The following is a 14,482-nucleotide window of genomic DNA, read 5'->3' as shown; positions in this document are numbered from 1 at the left end:
CAAGTGTGTTTGGTTTAAATTTACATATTACTTTCATGATCGTACTTTGCTATGGGTTTAGTAGAGAAAAGTGAGAGATGAGATGATAACACATCTTTAGTGGGAAATTTTATTTTATTCTGTTCTGTGCTATAAACTACATTAGCCTTTCCTCCTATTTATTGATGATAAATTAGTCAATTAAGGTATGCCCTCTGCAAGATGAAACTAGGGACCTTCATAAATTTAATTTTTTGATGGGCCCATATTTGATTTTTTTTTTTTTTTTTTGAGACAGAGTCTCACTCTGTTGCCCAGGCTAGAGTGCCATGGCGTCAGCCTAGCTCACAGCAACCTCAAACTCCTGGGCTCAAGCAATCCTCCTGCCTCAGCCTCCCAAGTAGCTGAGACTACAGGCATGTGCCACCATGCCCGGCAATTTTTTCTATATATTTTTAGTTGTCCGGTTACTTTCTTTCTATTTTTTAGTTGAGACGGGGTCTTGCTCTTACTCAGGTTGGTCTCGAACTCCTGAGCTCAAGAGATCCTCCCACCTCGGCCTCCCAGAGTGCTAGGATTACAGGTGTGAGCCACCACGCCCAGCCTGATTTTGTAATACATATTTATAACTTAAATAGAACAGATGTATAGTTTATCTCTGAAATGAAATCTGTAGCAATTGGTTGTACTCTTATTAGAGCTTCCCTAAGCAAAACTACTTCTAACATGCACAAAATATGGCCTTTTAAACTTCAAATAAACAAAAATTTTTTTTTTCTCCTCCAAGGAAACTTTTAAGTACAAATGGTCAAAATATATAAGTAAAAACACTCCTTGAAAGGCTATAAAAATTATAAAATGTAAAAAGTTATCAAATGCTAAGTAAAGCTATTGAAAACAAAGTATGTGCAAATGCTTTGTGACTTGCAAAGGACTATACAAACATAAGATTACCTTTTGAATCTTATTTCTTTGTTAGCCAAATTATTTTGTAGTGAAATGTCATTTCCCTTCTTAAAAATGAAAGGAAATCATAGCATTTTTAAGGAAAAATACAGCATTTGCCGTGATAATTTTCCCTGGTAAGATATAAGAATTAATTTACTTTTAACTTCAGATACCATCACTTTTTTTCCCCCAAAGATACTGTCAGGTACCAGCCCTTCACCAGAAATCAAAGATTTATTTGGAGACAGAGATATTTGTCAGCTTGACTGTAGCAATCTGTTCACTACGTGTCTATCAAAACATCACACTGTACACTTTAAGCATATACAATTTCAAAAAACTTATTTGTACTAATTAAGTCACTAGATCAGAATTAAGTTTTTTGTTATAGAATCATAGGTCAGTTTTGTCCAAACAGACAAAAAGTGGATGCTACTTCCCATTCACAAGGCAGCACTTCACAAGCCTCCAGTTTCATTCTATTTCTGTTGCTACAAGATTTGATTTTAAGAGATACCTGTAAGGAAGTATTTTACAACTAATGTTGGATTCTCCTTGAATACAGTGAGGATCTTTTATTCCAAAGTATTTAGCTTTTCATATTTTCTGGCATACTCTTAACCGAGCATGTTGTCTGTTGCCGGTCACTTGGCTTCGACATAACAGGCCAGGGCCACAGTCACAGCGCTGGAAGATTTCCGGAGCTTGAGCGGTGTCTTTATGCCCTCTCCTGGAGCAGACCTGCCCCTCCAAGAGGACTGGCTTACAAATTTTAGTCCAAAAATGACGAGCACAGCAAAGTCCAGGGCCACAGTCGAAAGTTCTAAGACAGCTTTCTCCCTCTTGTCCTGTAACAAGATTAACATGGGCATCAGTGATGGGTGGGAGAAGTGTCCCATGGGGGCTGCCACCGGGATAAGGGCTAGAAACTTGGCCCTTCTAAGGGCCTAGGTCCTAAGGCCACAAAGTGAGGCTAGACCAGCATGCTCAGAGCCAGGCCTCACGCCAGCGGCAAGGACGCAGCGGCAATTCCAGCCCTGCCTGACGGGGACTGTCGTCCTGGGCTAGCCCGTCTGCTGACTACCTGAGGCTGCTCCCTGCGCCGTCTCTGCAGCTTCTTATGAAAGAGATTACAAAAGGACGTGCACCCTGTGTGTTTCTGGGTGGGGAAGACTAAAGTCAGTTTCGGCCCGTCCTTAAGAGGCTAGGAGGAGATGTTTTTCTTAAATAAAATGTTCTCAAAATGCTGCTCTTACCCTTACTTCCTTGTGATTTCTTAATGTTTGGCTTCCTCCTGGGTTTGTTTTCCTGGATGGGGTGATCAGTTGTTCCTTTTGTCTGTGTACCATCTTGGTCATCGGTTGGTGGTTCCCATGTGGGGCTTGTACCTTCCATCGTGGTGCAGACATCTGAGGGACAGCCAGGTGTGACCAGAGTTACTAACCAGGGACCAGAGCCGCAGACACTGGGATTATCACAGTTGTTTAGTCTGGCAGCACCTTTGCCCTTGGCTTAGACCTGACTCTCCAAATTCTGGGACACGCACTGAATATTACATGCTCACATATACAGCAAAGACAGTGGTTAAGGAATGAATGGAATCCAAGTGAAAACAGAAGATTTGAATGATTCCAACTTGAATCTTTATCTTCAAGTCATTGGCAAGAGTTCTTGCCAGGAAATGATTTGTTTCATCAGGAAAAGGCAGCTGCATACATTTACTTGCAGCATGAATCCAAGACGCCGCTTGAGAGTGCCTGTCTTGGAATATTCTAGTCTATGAGATTCAAGTGCTGCCTTCAGTTTAAAAACCACCATTGGTGGGAGCAAAGCAGTCCTGCGAGGGTGCAGGGTGGCTCACCATTCACGCAGAGCGTCCCCGGGCAGCACATGGCGCTGCGCTGGCACCTCCTCCGCAACCCCCGGCACGTAGCGCAGAATGGCTTCTCATCTTGGGTGTTGAGGCAGAATTTGCCAGTACTGCAGTCTCTGTCAGACAAGCACTGTGAACCCTGCAGAGGGAAACTGGTGTCAGAAGGCCAGGGAATCCAACAAGACGTAAAGTGACTTTCTAGCGGAGGCGGGAGGTGGAGGAAGCCAAAGCAGAGTGGCACTTTGCCAAACTCCAGGCAGCACCTTCATTTTTCAGGGTGATCAGTTTTCTCCCACCAAGGGGAGGTCCCGTCACCTGTGTCTGCACCTGGCTGCTGCAAAGCTTGCGTTTGAAAAATTGTCGTAAGACTCAGAATTTAAACTTCTTATTCTCTGTGAAAACAGGAGAAAATGCTTTCTTAAGTGTGTCTCACAGATGATTACGAGATTTTCAACATGTGTTGACTGCAGAAGCCATGCTACAGTTTAATCACATGCAATATGGTGTTGGTGGCATTCCCGACTGATGTTTCACTCCAGCAAGCCACGTCACTGCCGCTCCAGTTAGCTGGAGAAGCCTTGCCCAAGTGAACTATCCTTGGATTTTTATTTATGTACTTTTTTCCCATTTATTTTTTATTTGTGTATATTCATGGAGTACAAGTGCAATTTTGTTACATTAACATATTGCAGAAGTCAGGGCTGTCCTTTGATTTTTAATCATGCCTTGTTCACACAGAGAAAAAGATACCACAGATCAATTTTTCTCATCCACAGTTGATGCTTTTTCTTATGTATTAAATATATGTATATTACATATGGTAGATATATGTCAAATATATTATAATATACATATGTATAAAATGATCCCTAACGATTCTGTGAAGTGTGACAGTGACAATGACACTGCACATGGCACGCCCGTGTGTACTGGCTGTGTGGCCTTCGTGCAGTTCCTCAGCGTCTTCTTCCTCTGGATTAGGGGGTGCACTGCCTATCTCAAGTTGTAAGAAAGATTAAATGAGGTATTTGCGCAGATAAATGGCCTGGCACATGTTAGTTCACTCCCTGATTGACAGGTGAATTTATAGCTGGGTGACCTGAAAAGCCACTGTACTGTTTAACGTGCCACTGCCAGGGAACTGGGCTCTGCCAGGGTGCTTTCCCGACTCCTTAATCAATTCAATTTACCCGCCAGATACGATCCCACACATTAACTTGAATGACTTCGTTAACCCTAAACACAGCACCCACTGGCTGCCACCGGTCCCCTCCCTGAGACCCTACCTTCCGAGCCCCGCGCAGGCCGGCAGGGCTCCTGATGCTGTTGAAGTCCAGGACCAGGGCACCCAGCGGGGAGCAGAACCAGCCGAGCCCCAACAGGACCGCCACCACCATCCTTCGACTGCGGTCTCCAGGACCCCACACGCTGTGTCCCGACGGGGGCTGCTCTAAACCCACAGCAGATCTCCTGCCACGCTGGCCACCCAGCAAGTCCTTTGCAACTGGCTTTTTCTGAAAGAGAAGCAAATCTTAGTCTGAGAAAGGTGCTCGGGAGTCGGGTCTGAAACTGTTTATAGGCAGATGTGCCCTCAGCTCTCCCCTCCCTCCCTCCTTTCCTTCCTCCTTACCCCACACAGGCTTCAACAAATCCCTGCAAATCTGTTTGATCAATAGTTCAAAACAAGCGCTCAATAGAAGGAGAGAAGGGGGAGGGCCACGACTTCTCCTCCAGGGGTTGAATCCCTCTTAATTATTGCATATCAAAGTTAGTTCAAAGGGCCGGCAGCAGAGCAGGATGTCTGTATCAAAGGCAAACTCCGATAATCACCTGCATTTCCTACCTTCCATAATCCTCTGGGGGATGGAGGGAGTTGGTCCTAAGATCTGTTTTCACAGCTAATTGTGCTCAAAGAAAGAACGAATCGTTCTGGCCAGTATGCCGTAGAGGATGCCAACAGCTAATGAGTCATAAAATATACCGAAGCGTTACACGGGATTCCGATAGTGAGCACAGGTAGGAAAGAGGGAAGACGCCTTCTGAGCAGCTCTGCATCAGACGTAAAAACCCCAACGGCTAAACATTGTGAGCATAATGGCACCTGCTCTGACTAAATGTCATCTGGGAAATTACTCTCCTTTAAATGAAAATGGAACTGTTTGAAATTAGGGTTATTTAATTAGGAAAATAATGGCATTTATAGAAACCTCATGTTTTTGACAACAGGGACAATGCAGAAAGCCCATTTTGTACAGATTTGTACGATATAGTGGGAAGCTTTATATCCGCTTTATGAGCAACGCATCTCATTTGTGTTGCGTTACATCAAATTGACTGAAGCAGAGCAGGTGCCAAGTCTCTAGCTGATTTCAGATGGGATTTCATGCACTTTCAGTTTTCTTAATTTGAATTTTTTAAAACTTCTCCATCCCTTTCTTGTCTGATTTTTTTTTTTCCATATAGACTGTTAGAGAAGTCAGGTAATTTAGATATGTGTTTATCAGGGCCTTAGGTACTTTAAGGATAGAACAATCTAGATCTGGGTTCTAAAAATCCTTTTTCTTTTCTTCATTCGTTCTCAGTGTAGACCCGCCCGAGTGCCGCAGGTGCGGAGCGCTGTTAAAGCTCAAAGTGCATCTCTGCTGTGCCACATGTGGCAATCTCAGTGTCACTGGGTCTTCGCATGGACCAACCCGACATCGGCCCACGGACGTGCACCCAGAACATTCTCAATTTTGATGATGCAGGTGCCATTCGGAGGCAGACGCAGGTGAGCCGAGGCTCCCCTACTCGGCTGTGGCGCTGGGGCTGCTGCCACCTGTCTGCTGCTCATGGTGCCACGGGAGTTGCTTCCTCCTCAAGTATTACTTTTTATCACTTAAACCGAAAACATCAAACACCCTTTGATAGTAATGATAAGTCTGATGACTAGGGGTGTTAGAGAATTTATTTTGAAGTTGGACAATTATGACCAAGGATAAAGGAGAGCGCCCCAGGCTTCCATCTCTGTCGGGTTTCTCTGCTTCCTGTTGCTTAACTGTAGGAAGGATTTCAGGGTACCAAAGGCCTCCGGCAATGTACACAGACAAAAGGACTGGTGGGAAATCCTGAAACACAGCATAAACAGTCATTGAGCACTTAGTATGTAGCAGAACCTGTGGTTAGAGGTTGGGAATAAAATATTAAACTCTGAAGATCTGAAGTCCAGACAGAAGACATATAGGTAGAGATGATTTTAATATATCATGGCAAGCACTAAAATAAAGGTTAAAATGCAGGGCTGGAGGATTTATAAAGGAACAAAAACAGAAGGGCATGATTTAGACCTTCCGGAGAAATAAAGGAATGCGTTTACAGAGAGGGTAATATTTGAACTGGGTATTGTGGGATGCATAGGAGTTCCCTAGGTTGAGAAGCAGGCAATGGTCTCACCCAGGCTCAGAGGTAGAAGTGTGTACAAGAGCAGGGAGGTGCATCTAGGTTCTAGTAAAAGATTCTGTGTGGCTCGGGCAGATGGTGGAAAAATAGATGAAACTAGACTGAAGAACTTGATATGCCATGCTAAGAAAATTGGATTTTACTCTCTATGCAATAAAAAGTCATTGGAGATATTTGAGCTCAGAAATGGCATGATCTAATTTGCTTTTCAAGAAGACAGCGCTGGTGGCAGTGAGAAGTGGGAGTGAGTGGATGCGGGAGATCATTTGGGACTAGTCATGGCCCGAAGGACAATGAAGAGGTCCCATCTAAGGCAGTGACTCAGTGACAAGGAGAACCAGAAGGGTGGGATTCTGAGGTTGAATCTGCATCACTGGCTGCAGGCGTGGGGTGGAGTGGGCGGGAGGGCCGAGGATGCTTCCGGCCTCTCCGACTTGGCCAGGTGGACGGTGAGGGCCCCGGAGAGAAGGGAGTCGGGAGGAAGGCAGGCTGAGCGGCAGGACGAGAGCGGCGTGAGAAAAGCCACCCGAACAATCAGCATTGCTGGGTGACTGGCAGGGAGCAGCAGGAGTAGCCACCGCATCTCCCACGAACCACGCTTTCTGTTTTGCCCTCCGGAGCCGGGGGAGGAGTGGGCGCAGCACCAGGGCGTGACAAACAGGGTGGACAACACCGCAGTGCCACTCCTCTGTCTCCGCGCCAGTCTGTTTCTTTGTCACTCTCTGTCCGCTGAAAGGGCGCGCGCTCTGGCCCCTGCCCGGCCCCAGGCTGCCCGGCCCGAGCGTTCACCGCCTGTCGTGGCACTTGTCAAACTGCACTGCCCGTGACCAGCCTGGGCGACACGGCGAGGCCCCGTCTCTACAAAGACCGAAAATTGGCCAGGCGTGGTCTGCGCCGGGGGCGGACGCTGAGCCAGGGGTTCGGGCCGCAGTGAGCTGTGACTGCGCCGCGGCGCTCCAGCCCGGGCGACAGAGCGAGACCCGGCCTCAAAAAGATAGAGCAGAACAATAGAAACAAAACCAAGAACCCTCCACGGCAGCTGCTACTTACTCGGCTCCTCAGCCAGACCGGAAGGCGCGGGCCGCGCTGTTCGCACCCTCACCTTTGTGAGCCCGCACGTGACAAAAGCTCCTCCACGGATTATTTTATGTGATGGATGAAGGCAGCAATGGACGGATTTACAGCGACTTTCTGCCTGTGGGCAAGTCGGCTCGCCTTCCCAGGCCGCCTCCCCGCAAAGCGCCCCGCGCCCCGCGCCCCGGGGGGGCCGGACGTCTCGTTGGAGAAACGCGCCCCTGCCCCGAGGCGTCGCCTGCGAGACGAGACGCCGATTCTGAGGAAGGACGTCCGTGAAGTCCTCCCCGGAAAGCCACTGTCGGTGCATTTTTAAATCTGCCAAGGCTGCCTGCCGGGTGATGAGCGGCGCCGGCCCTGTGGCAGCGTCTGCCGCCTGAGCCTGCGTCGCCATTATTTGGGGTGGGGACATGATGGGGCAGGGGGAGAGGAGGACAGGGAGGAGCGGGGGCAGAGGCAAGCTTCCAGAACGTTCTGCGCAAGAGGCTTCTCTCTGCTCCGAGGTCAGCCCGCCGAGGCTCTCACCGCGGCTGCAGCCGCAACGCGCCCGGCCCCGAGCAGCACCCTGCGCTGCGGCTCTTCTGAGGGGACACCGGGTCCTGCGGCCGCGCGACCGGGGCGGCCCGCGCGGTGTCACCAGACCCTCCTGCGGCCGCGCGACCGGGGCGGCCGTCTGGGCCGAATGTTGCCCCGGGCGAGCATGACTGAAAACGTCAGGCTGATCTCTTGGTTTTGCTGTGAGCACCCGGCAAAGGAACACAAAAATCCAGCCTCGGGGAAACGAAATTCCCCCCAAGGAGTTCCCAAGGGTTGCGGTTCCGGCACGGGGGTCCGAGTCCCGCCGTCCGGGTGACTCGGGCCGGGAGCACCGGCAGGCTCGTGTCTGGCGCTGCCCGCGGCGGGGGCTGCAGCTGCCGCGGAAGGCAGGGCGTCAGGGCCATGATTTATATTCACGCAGGAATGCAAATTCTTATTTGTTATGGCTCCTGGGTCAAAACCAGTTTGATTTCCATAAATTTTGCTTTTCTTAAAAGAAAATCAAAGTAACTGAAACAAGCAGGCGTTTGGCAGAATCTCACAGGAAATGTTCAATAAAATAAGAGATGAGATGCGGCACATTGATGGGGACAGACAGGGTTGCAGGGTATAATCGCAGAGGCCACCAAAACGTGGCCATTGGGTTCCCCGAGGTGGGACAGCAACACCGGCCATCCGCAATGCCAGGAAGCGGCGAGTCTCACGTTCACAGCGAATCCGGGCAGGGCCAGGGAAGCAGGTTCTGGGTCTCTCGCTGCCGGTGTGGCCTTGGGGTCAGGCCACTCTCGGCCTCAGTACCTCACGATCTTGGGAGCCTCTTACAGACCAGGCTTCCGGAACCCCAAGTTGCTTGTCCCCAGGGGGCACCACTCAGGCTGTCCCTGTGAATGTGGCGCAACTTTGGAGCTGGGCGCAGAGGTGGGGCGGGGACCCGCTCTCCAGCAGCGAGAGCCCCGGGGGTCTCCTGACCGCACGCCAGGCATCTGGCTGGGAGCGGCACCAGGTTTTCCCACCTTCCTGCCAGCAGACAGGTTCTGCCGTCTTTTTCTTTTAAAAAAAGTCAGATGCTGTGGTCTGTGACTGCCTAAGTCCTAAATGCCTCGCCTGCCCCGCCCTGTTCCTGGACACCCTCCACTCTTCTGCGTCTGTGCCATGTTGTCCCGAGATCCTCGAGACACAGAACGGCAGGGGGGACGACAGATGCTGCCGTGGAAGGGCAAGAAAAGAGAAACAAGAAGCTGCCTGCGTCTTGTCAGAGCCCTGGGTGGGGCAGCGAAGGCGCCCGGGCGAGGAGAGGCCGCCGGGCATCCATCCGAGTGCGCTCGCGCCGCCCTGGCTCTGGCCGTGCCCGCGGTGCCTCACGTGTGCCAGCAGTGTTCTATGGACCACGTATGTAAAATTTTGGTGGTTTAAAAAAAAACAAAAACAAAAACCCTGAATTATATTTCTGCCCCAAGGTAGTTTACGACTGACCTCTTGTGGCCCCTTCAGCCTTCCGGTGCCATGAACCTGCCTGGCACAGAGGCACGGCTTGGAGAGCCGGCATCGCAGATGCCACCTGCTCCATCCTCTTCGCTGACCGCAGTGGACGAGCCTGCAGCCCAGGGAGCCCGAGCTGCTCTTTCCGTGAAAGTCACCAGCTGCCGTTCGTTCACACCTTCACCTCCATGTTCTTTCCACCATTTGAGTCTTGCTCTTTTGCCTCATTTCTCTTCATTCTTGTCATTCTTTTCCTCTTCCCTTTGTGTCTCCACAACTAACTCCACTTATCCTTTTTCTTTTCTTTTAATCCAAATGTCCTCTCAGATTTGATGGTGGGCTGCTGGCATTTCAAGCCAGAGGGAAGGGTGAGCTGGTGGCTTCCCTGCCTGTCACCCGGGGGCAGCTCTCCATGTTGGGTGGTGGCCTCGTCCATGTAGGTGTGTGATCAGAAGTGTGTCTGGGACCCCATGCGGGGCTGGTCTGTGCTGTCTGCTAATCGAGGCAGGAAGGGTTGTTGAGGGAGGGCAGGGAGTGCAGGCTCCACTGCCACACTGGGTGTGACGTTGCGGGACAGAGAATGGGCATTCCCGGGTGGTCCACAGGCTCCAGGAAAGGAGCCACGGAGAGGAATCCTGCACTCTGCAGGGAGCTTCTTTCCCAGACACGAAACAGGTTCTGCCATCTGCGAATCTGGACCCAACGTAGACAGAACTGGTAGATTCTTTTCCTTGGAAGTCAGGGATGAACCCCATTGCTTGAGGAAACTTCAGTCCACACTGCCTGGAGTCCCAGTTCTGAAGAAGCAAACTTAAGAATTAGTGGCTACCCGTGAGCTCTGCACACAGGAGCTGTGGGGACAAAGCAGGTGCCTTGCATTCTGGGCGCCTCCGGGGCACTGCCCGGTTCCTCAGTCGCCCTCCCTCAGTGTCCCTGCGCCCCCCACTCCCCGTCAGAGTCCCACCTGGGTCCTCTGCCCGCCTGGTGCTGGGTGTGCTGATTTGTGGGGGTGTGACCTTGCCCTTCTGTCCCAGGCTCTTACCTGAGTGAGTCCAAGCCTCCCCAGGACTTTGGTCAAAGAAAACTAGCTGTGGCTGAAGCCTCGCTCTGGGGGCCAGGTGGTGACTTCTGGGCTCTGCATGTTAGGGGTGAAGTCAGTGGGGCTCACGGGCCAAGCGTCTGCCCCCGGCGGGCTAGGGAGGGGCAGACCTGGGACTTGACCTTAAGCTTCCTGGTTCCAAAGTTTATTCTTCTCTCTGTCCCATGCTATCCAGCTCACCAACAGCAGTCCCTTCCCAAACACCCAGCGGCTTGAAACAGCAGCTCTACGTTTACCAGAAAACGAAATCCCAGCGAGTGCCCCTGGGGCTGTTTTGGATCACCCACAGCCATGGGAGGACGTCGCCTTCTTTCCTGAACAGTTCTGTATGTAAACGGGAGTCTAGCGTGTCACTGGGAAGTGGCTAAAGACTAAATGACTTGTAGGCTGTGTCAGCCGGGCTGTGATCTAACCTATGGTGACAAAATTGGTTTCCCCATAAAAACAATCTCATAAATATTTGCTGCCCTTTTGACATTCAAATTAGACTCTGACTATGGTAGAAAGCCCCCGACACACCATCCAATCCTAGCTCATAACTGTGTTCACAACCTCACGAGGACCGGGGTTGGGCTCTGGGGACGGGCAGGCGCAGCAGCCGCGGGCCGCAGGCTCAGCCTTGGCGCTGCCTTGTGTCCTCGCTCCCCCTTGTGGCCCGGAGTGAGGTGAGCACCCAAAAGGCCCAACGTCAAGGCCGGGTACCTGATCTCGGAAACATTTCCCAATTTCTGGTGGAAATTCCCCATGGAACAGCACTCCCTTTCTCATAAATCTAGGGACTTCCCCACCCTATGAAAGTGAGTATAACTTTTCTAATTATAAAAGAAATACATGTTTCCAAATTTTAGAAATTTTGGAAAATACATAAAAGAGGGAAGAAGAAAACAGTCACTGTCAAATTTTGGTAAAATTTTCCCAATTTTTTGTCTATGCAGGTACATATACACATATACATGCAGCATTTATTTATTTAATATGTGATATCATTAATCTATCACCAGCTCCAGAACTAGCCATTACTAATGCCTACATGTCCTCAACGTGCACTTTCTCCACCCAACATGTCTGTCTCCCCATCAGAGGTACACACTGATGCTGCTTTGGTGTTTTTATTAGAGACGGGGTCTCACTATGTTGCCCAGGCTGGAGTGCAGTGGCTATTCACAGGTGTGAACATAGCACCTGAAGCCTCAAACTCCTACACTGCAACGATCCTCTTGCCTCCACCTCCCTAGTAGCTGGGACTACAGGTGCCAGCCACCATATTCAGCTTGATGTATATGTTTATTATTTCCTTGCTTGTTCTTTTTTTTTTTTCCCTTGGGACACAGTCTTGCTCTGTCGGCCTGGGTAGAGTGCAGTGTCACATTGTAGCTCACAGCAACCTCAAACTCCTGGGCTCAAGTGATCCTCCTGCCTCAGTCTCCTGAGTAGCTGGGACTATAGTTGCATGCAACCATGCCCAGCCAATTTTTCTATTTTTAGTAGAGATGGTGTCTCACTCTTGCTCAGGGTGATCTCAAACTCCTGAGCTCAAGCGATCCTCCTGCTTCAGCCTCCCAGAGTGTCAGGGTTACAGGCGTGAGCCACCGCGCCTGGCCTCAGCAGGTTATCTTGACTCGAGTGGGTGACCTGTAGTGGGAACCTGCTATAGGGTCTCCATGGGCCTCTGGACCCACATGGCTCTGACACTTTGGGGTGTTTCCTTCCCATCAGCTCTGAGCATCATGCCTCGTACATAGTAAGGACTTAGCAAGTGTCTCTCAAAGGAAGGAGGTGAAAGTCCCTTTCCTGCTCTAAAATTCTATGATTCTATCAATTTGATAGGGGCAGAATGCCATGTTCTCAGGATTTGGATTGAGAAAATGCTTTCCACACTTCTCAAGAGTTTGCATCCAGTGTGGGTGGGGGAGTGAGAACTGGCTGCAGTTCTGGGGTGGCGAAGGCCAGAGTCTTGGTATGGACACTAAGTGTTAATCTGGACCCAGCTCACTTCACAGGACAGAGGGACAACAAGCAAAGGGAGGATCCCTTCCTGTAGCAGCTGCAATCCTTAATAGCTTTTTTCATTGCCTTCCTGCTTCAGGTGTTAGGGGAGACAGCAGGTCTCTGGATTACCTGGGACAGGTGTTGTTAGGTCCCTTCAGAAGAAAGACCTGTGGATAACAGGAGAGGAAGAAAAGAACGTTGTCAAATTTCCATTCAAAGTGCTCTCTACAGCCTTTAGTGGCCTGCGGTACCTAACAAAGGTCAGGTCTGAGCCAAAGTATAGGCTGAATTGTGGCTCTCATATTCATATGTGTATGAATATGGGTTTTGCCTGCATAGCTTTTAAACTCCTATAGCATATTAATTTTAACCTGTGTTATTAACTAATGAACATTTTCCATATACCAGGTAGATTATATGCTATGGATACATTATTTAATATCCACAATCCTCCGAGTTAAATATTATTTAGTTCTGTTTCACAGATGTGGAAACTGAGGCACAGAGGAGTTAAACTGCTTACCTAAGACCACAGGGTTGGCAGAGCTGAGACACAAACCCAGCCTCTTTGGACTGCAAAGCTCATTTTATTTAGGCCACTAGGTTGTATGGCTTTGCTTATGGCATTTATCATATTCTGCCTCATTCAGCAGATATATTTACAAGTTTTACATTATGAGTCTCTCAGCGGCTTTTATCTTACTTATTTCTTATTAACTTGAAATGCTTTACACACAGCGGGCAAATAATAGTACTCGCCTATTGATTCAAGCAGCAACCTGGTATTGTGTACTGAGCATCACAGACTTTGCGGGTTCTTCTTGCCCTAACTTTTTATTTTGAAAAATTTAAAACTTACTGGAAAGTTTCAAGAATAGTGCAATGAACACACATGTATCTTCCACCTAGCTTCCCAAATTGTTGACATTTTGTCATATTTGTTTTTTCTCTGTTTGTTTTGGACCATTTTAGAGTTAATTGCAGACACACATTTCAATTCTAAATACTTTAGCATGTATCTCCTAAAAACAAGCCCATTTCTGCATAACCAAGATACATTACTCTCAGAAAACTTTACATTGCTAGTGTACTACTATGGTCTATTTTCAAATTTCCCCAATTGTCCTGATAATGTTCCTCAATAGCTGTTTTTGTTTGGTTTTGATCCAGGGTCCAACTTAGGATCACACATTGCTTTTAGTATCATATCTTTCTTTTGTCTCTAATCTAGAACAGTTCACTAGCCTTTTTCTTGATCTTTCATGAAATTAACATTTTTGAAGTGACTGGGCATTATTTTGCAAGTCCTTCAATTTGATTTTGTCTGATTATTTACTCACGAATGGAGACAAACTGCAAACTTTTGGCAAGAATATTACTTTTGCGTCCTCCGTGCATCACACCAGGGGGCATACGAGGTCAGTGCGGCCCATCCTGGCGATGCTCAGGCCGAGCACGTGGGCAGGGGTGAGGCTTTGATGTGAAGGTGCCCTTTTCTCTTGGTAAGTAAGCCATGGGGTGGTATCTGAAGCCACATGGAAACCCTCAACCGTCCACTGTTAATTTTTGCATGAATCACTTATTGCTATGTTGGTTCCAAAGTGATGATTTTCTATTTCTATAATTTCTGCTACATTAATTAATTAGTTGGTGTTCTGTAAGGAAGTTTTCCCTTCCATCTCCTGTCCCCCTTTGAATGATAACCGAGTAGATCACTCACCCCCGGGAACCTGTGTTTCCTAAGGGTGACCCTTGAATTTTGGGCAGTGTGGGCCAAAATTCCCAAAGCTGCGCAAGACATCCGCCAGAGCCCGGGACTGCACCGCGCCCCGCGGAGGGTCCTCGTCTCCTCCCGCGCCCGCCCCGCGGCTAGAGTAACTCGCTCCCGGCGGGCGCTCTCGCGAGAACGAGCTCTGTGCGGACAAGGTGCAGTGCCCCGACCTCGGCTCCGTCCTGTCACGCCTCGCCCCGCGCGCCGGGCCCTTCTGCGCACGCGCAGCCCGGCAGTTGGCGGGGCCGGCGCGTCCCCGTCGCTCCCCGGCGCGCCCCGCCCCCGGCGCGCGACC

General features: G+C 49.4%; 1 protein-coding gene across 4 annotated transcripts; it reads right to left on the bottom strand.

Annotated features, from left to right (window-relative positions):
• Nucleotides 1-1,099: 1,099 nt before the first annotated feature.
• On the bottom strand, nucleotides 1,100-14,293 carry DKK4 (dickkopf WNT signaling pathway inhibitor 4). 4 transcript variants are annotated; one of them, XM_045535717.1, is made up of 7 exons: nucleotides 14,137-14,293; nucleotides 12,546-12,583; nucleotides 7,289-10,125; nucleotides 4,087-5,907; nucleotides 2,789-2,939; nucleotides 2,184-2,336; nucleotides 1,100-1,775 (listed from the first exon to the last, which is right to left on the bottom strand). In XM_045535717.1, exons 4-7 carry the CDS (start codon nucleotides 4,195-4,197, stop codon nucleotides 1,525-1,527), a joined length of 666 nt encoding a protein of 221 aa, XP_045391673.1. In that variant the 5' UTR covers nucleotides 4,198-5,907; nucleotides 7,289-10,125; nucleotides 12,546-12,583; nucleotides 14,137-14,293; the 3' UTR covers nucleotides 1,100-1,524. The 4 variants fall into 4 exon arrangements, with proteins under 4 accessions (XP_045391673.1, XP_045391675.1, XP_045391676.1 ...); XM_045535719.1 differs by lacking the exon at nucleotides 7,289-10,125; XM_045535720.1 differs by lacking the exons at nucleotides 12,546-12,583; nucleotides 14,137-14,293 and adding an exon at nucleotides 10,371-10,385.
• Nucleotides 14,294-14,482: the final 189 nt, after the last annotated feature.

Source organism: Lemur catta, chromosome 22 (genome assembly GCF_020740605.2).
Source record: "Lemur catta isolate mLemCat1 chromosome 22, mLemCat1.pri, whole genome shotgun sequence".
NCBI classification, from domain to species: domain Eukaryota; kingdom Metazoa; phylum Chordata; class Mammalia; order Primates; family Lemuridae; genus Lemur; species Lemur catta.
Note: the sequence above shows the minus strand (reverse complement) of the source record. Positions and strands in the feature narration are given on the sequence as shown.

Excerpts from the sequence above, each read along its gene's own strand:
- DKK4 (XM_045535717.1), bottom strand. The coding sequence starts at position 4,197 with ATGGTGGTGGCGGTCCTGTTGGGGCTCGGCTGGTTCTGCTCCCCGCTG. Across the intron at positions 2,940-4,086 it reads GCCTGCGCGGGGCTCGGAAG|GGTTCACAGTGCTTGTCTGA; the intron begins GTAGGGTCTCAG and ends TTCCCTCTGCAG. Across the intron at positions 1,776-2,183 it reads GAAATCACAAGGAAGTAAGG|GACAAGAGGGAGAAAGCTGT; the intron begins GTAAGAGCAGCA and ends ATCTTGTTACAG.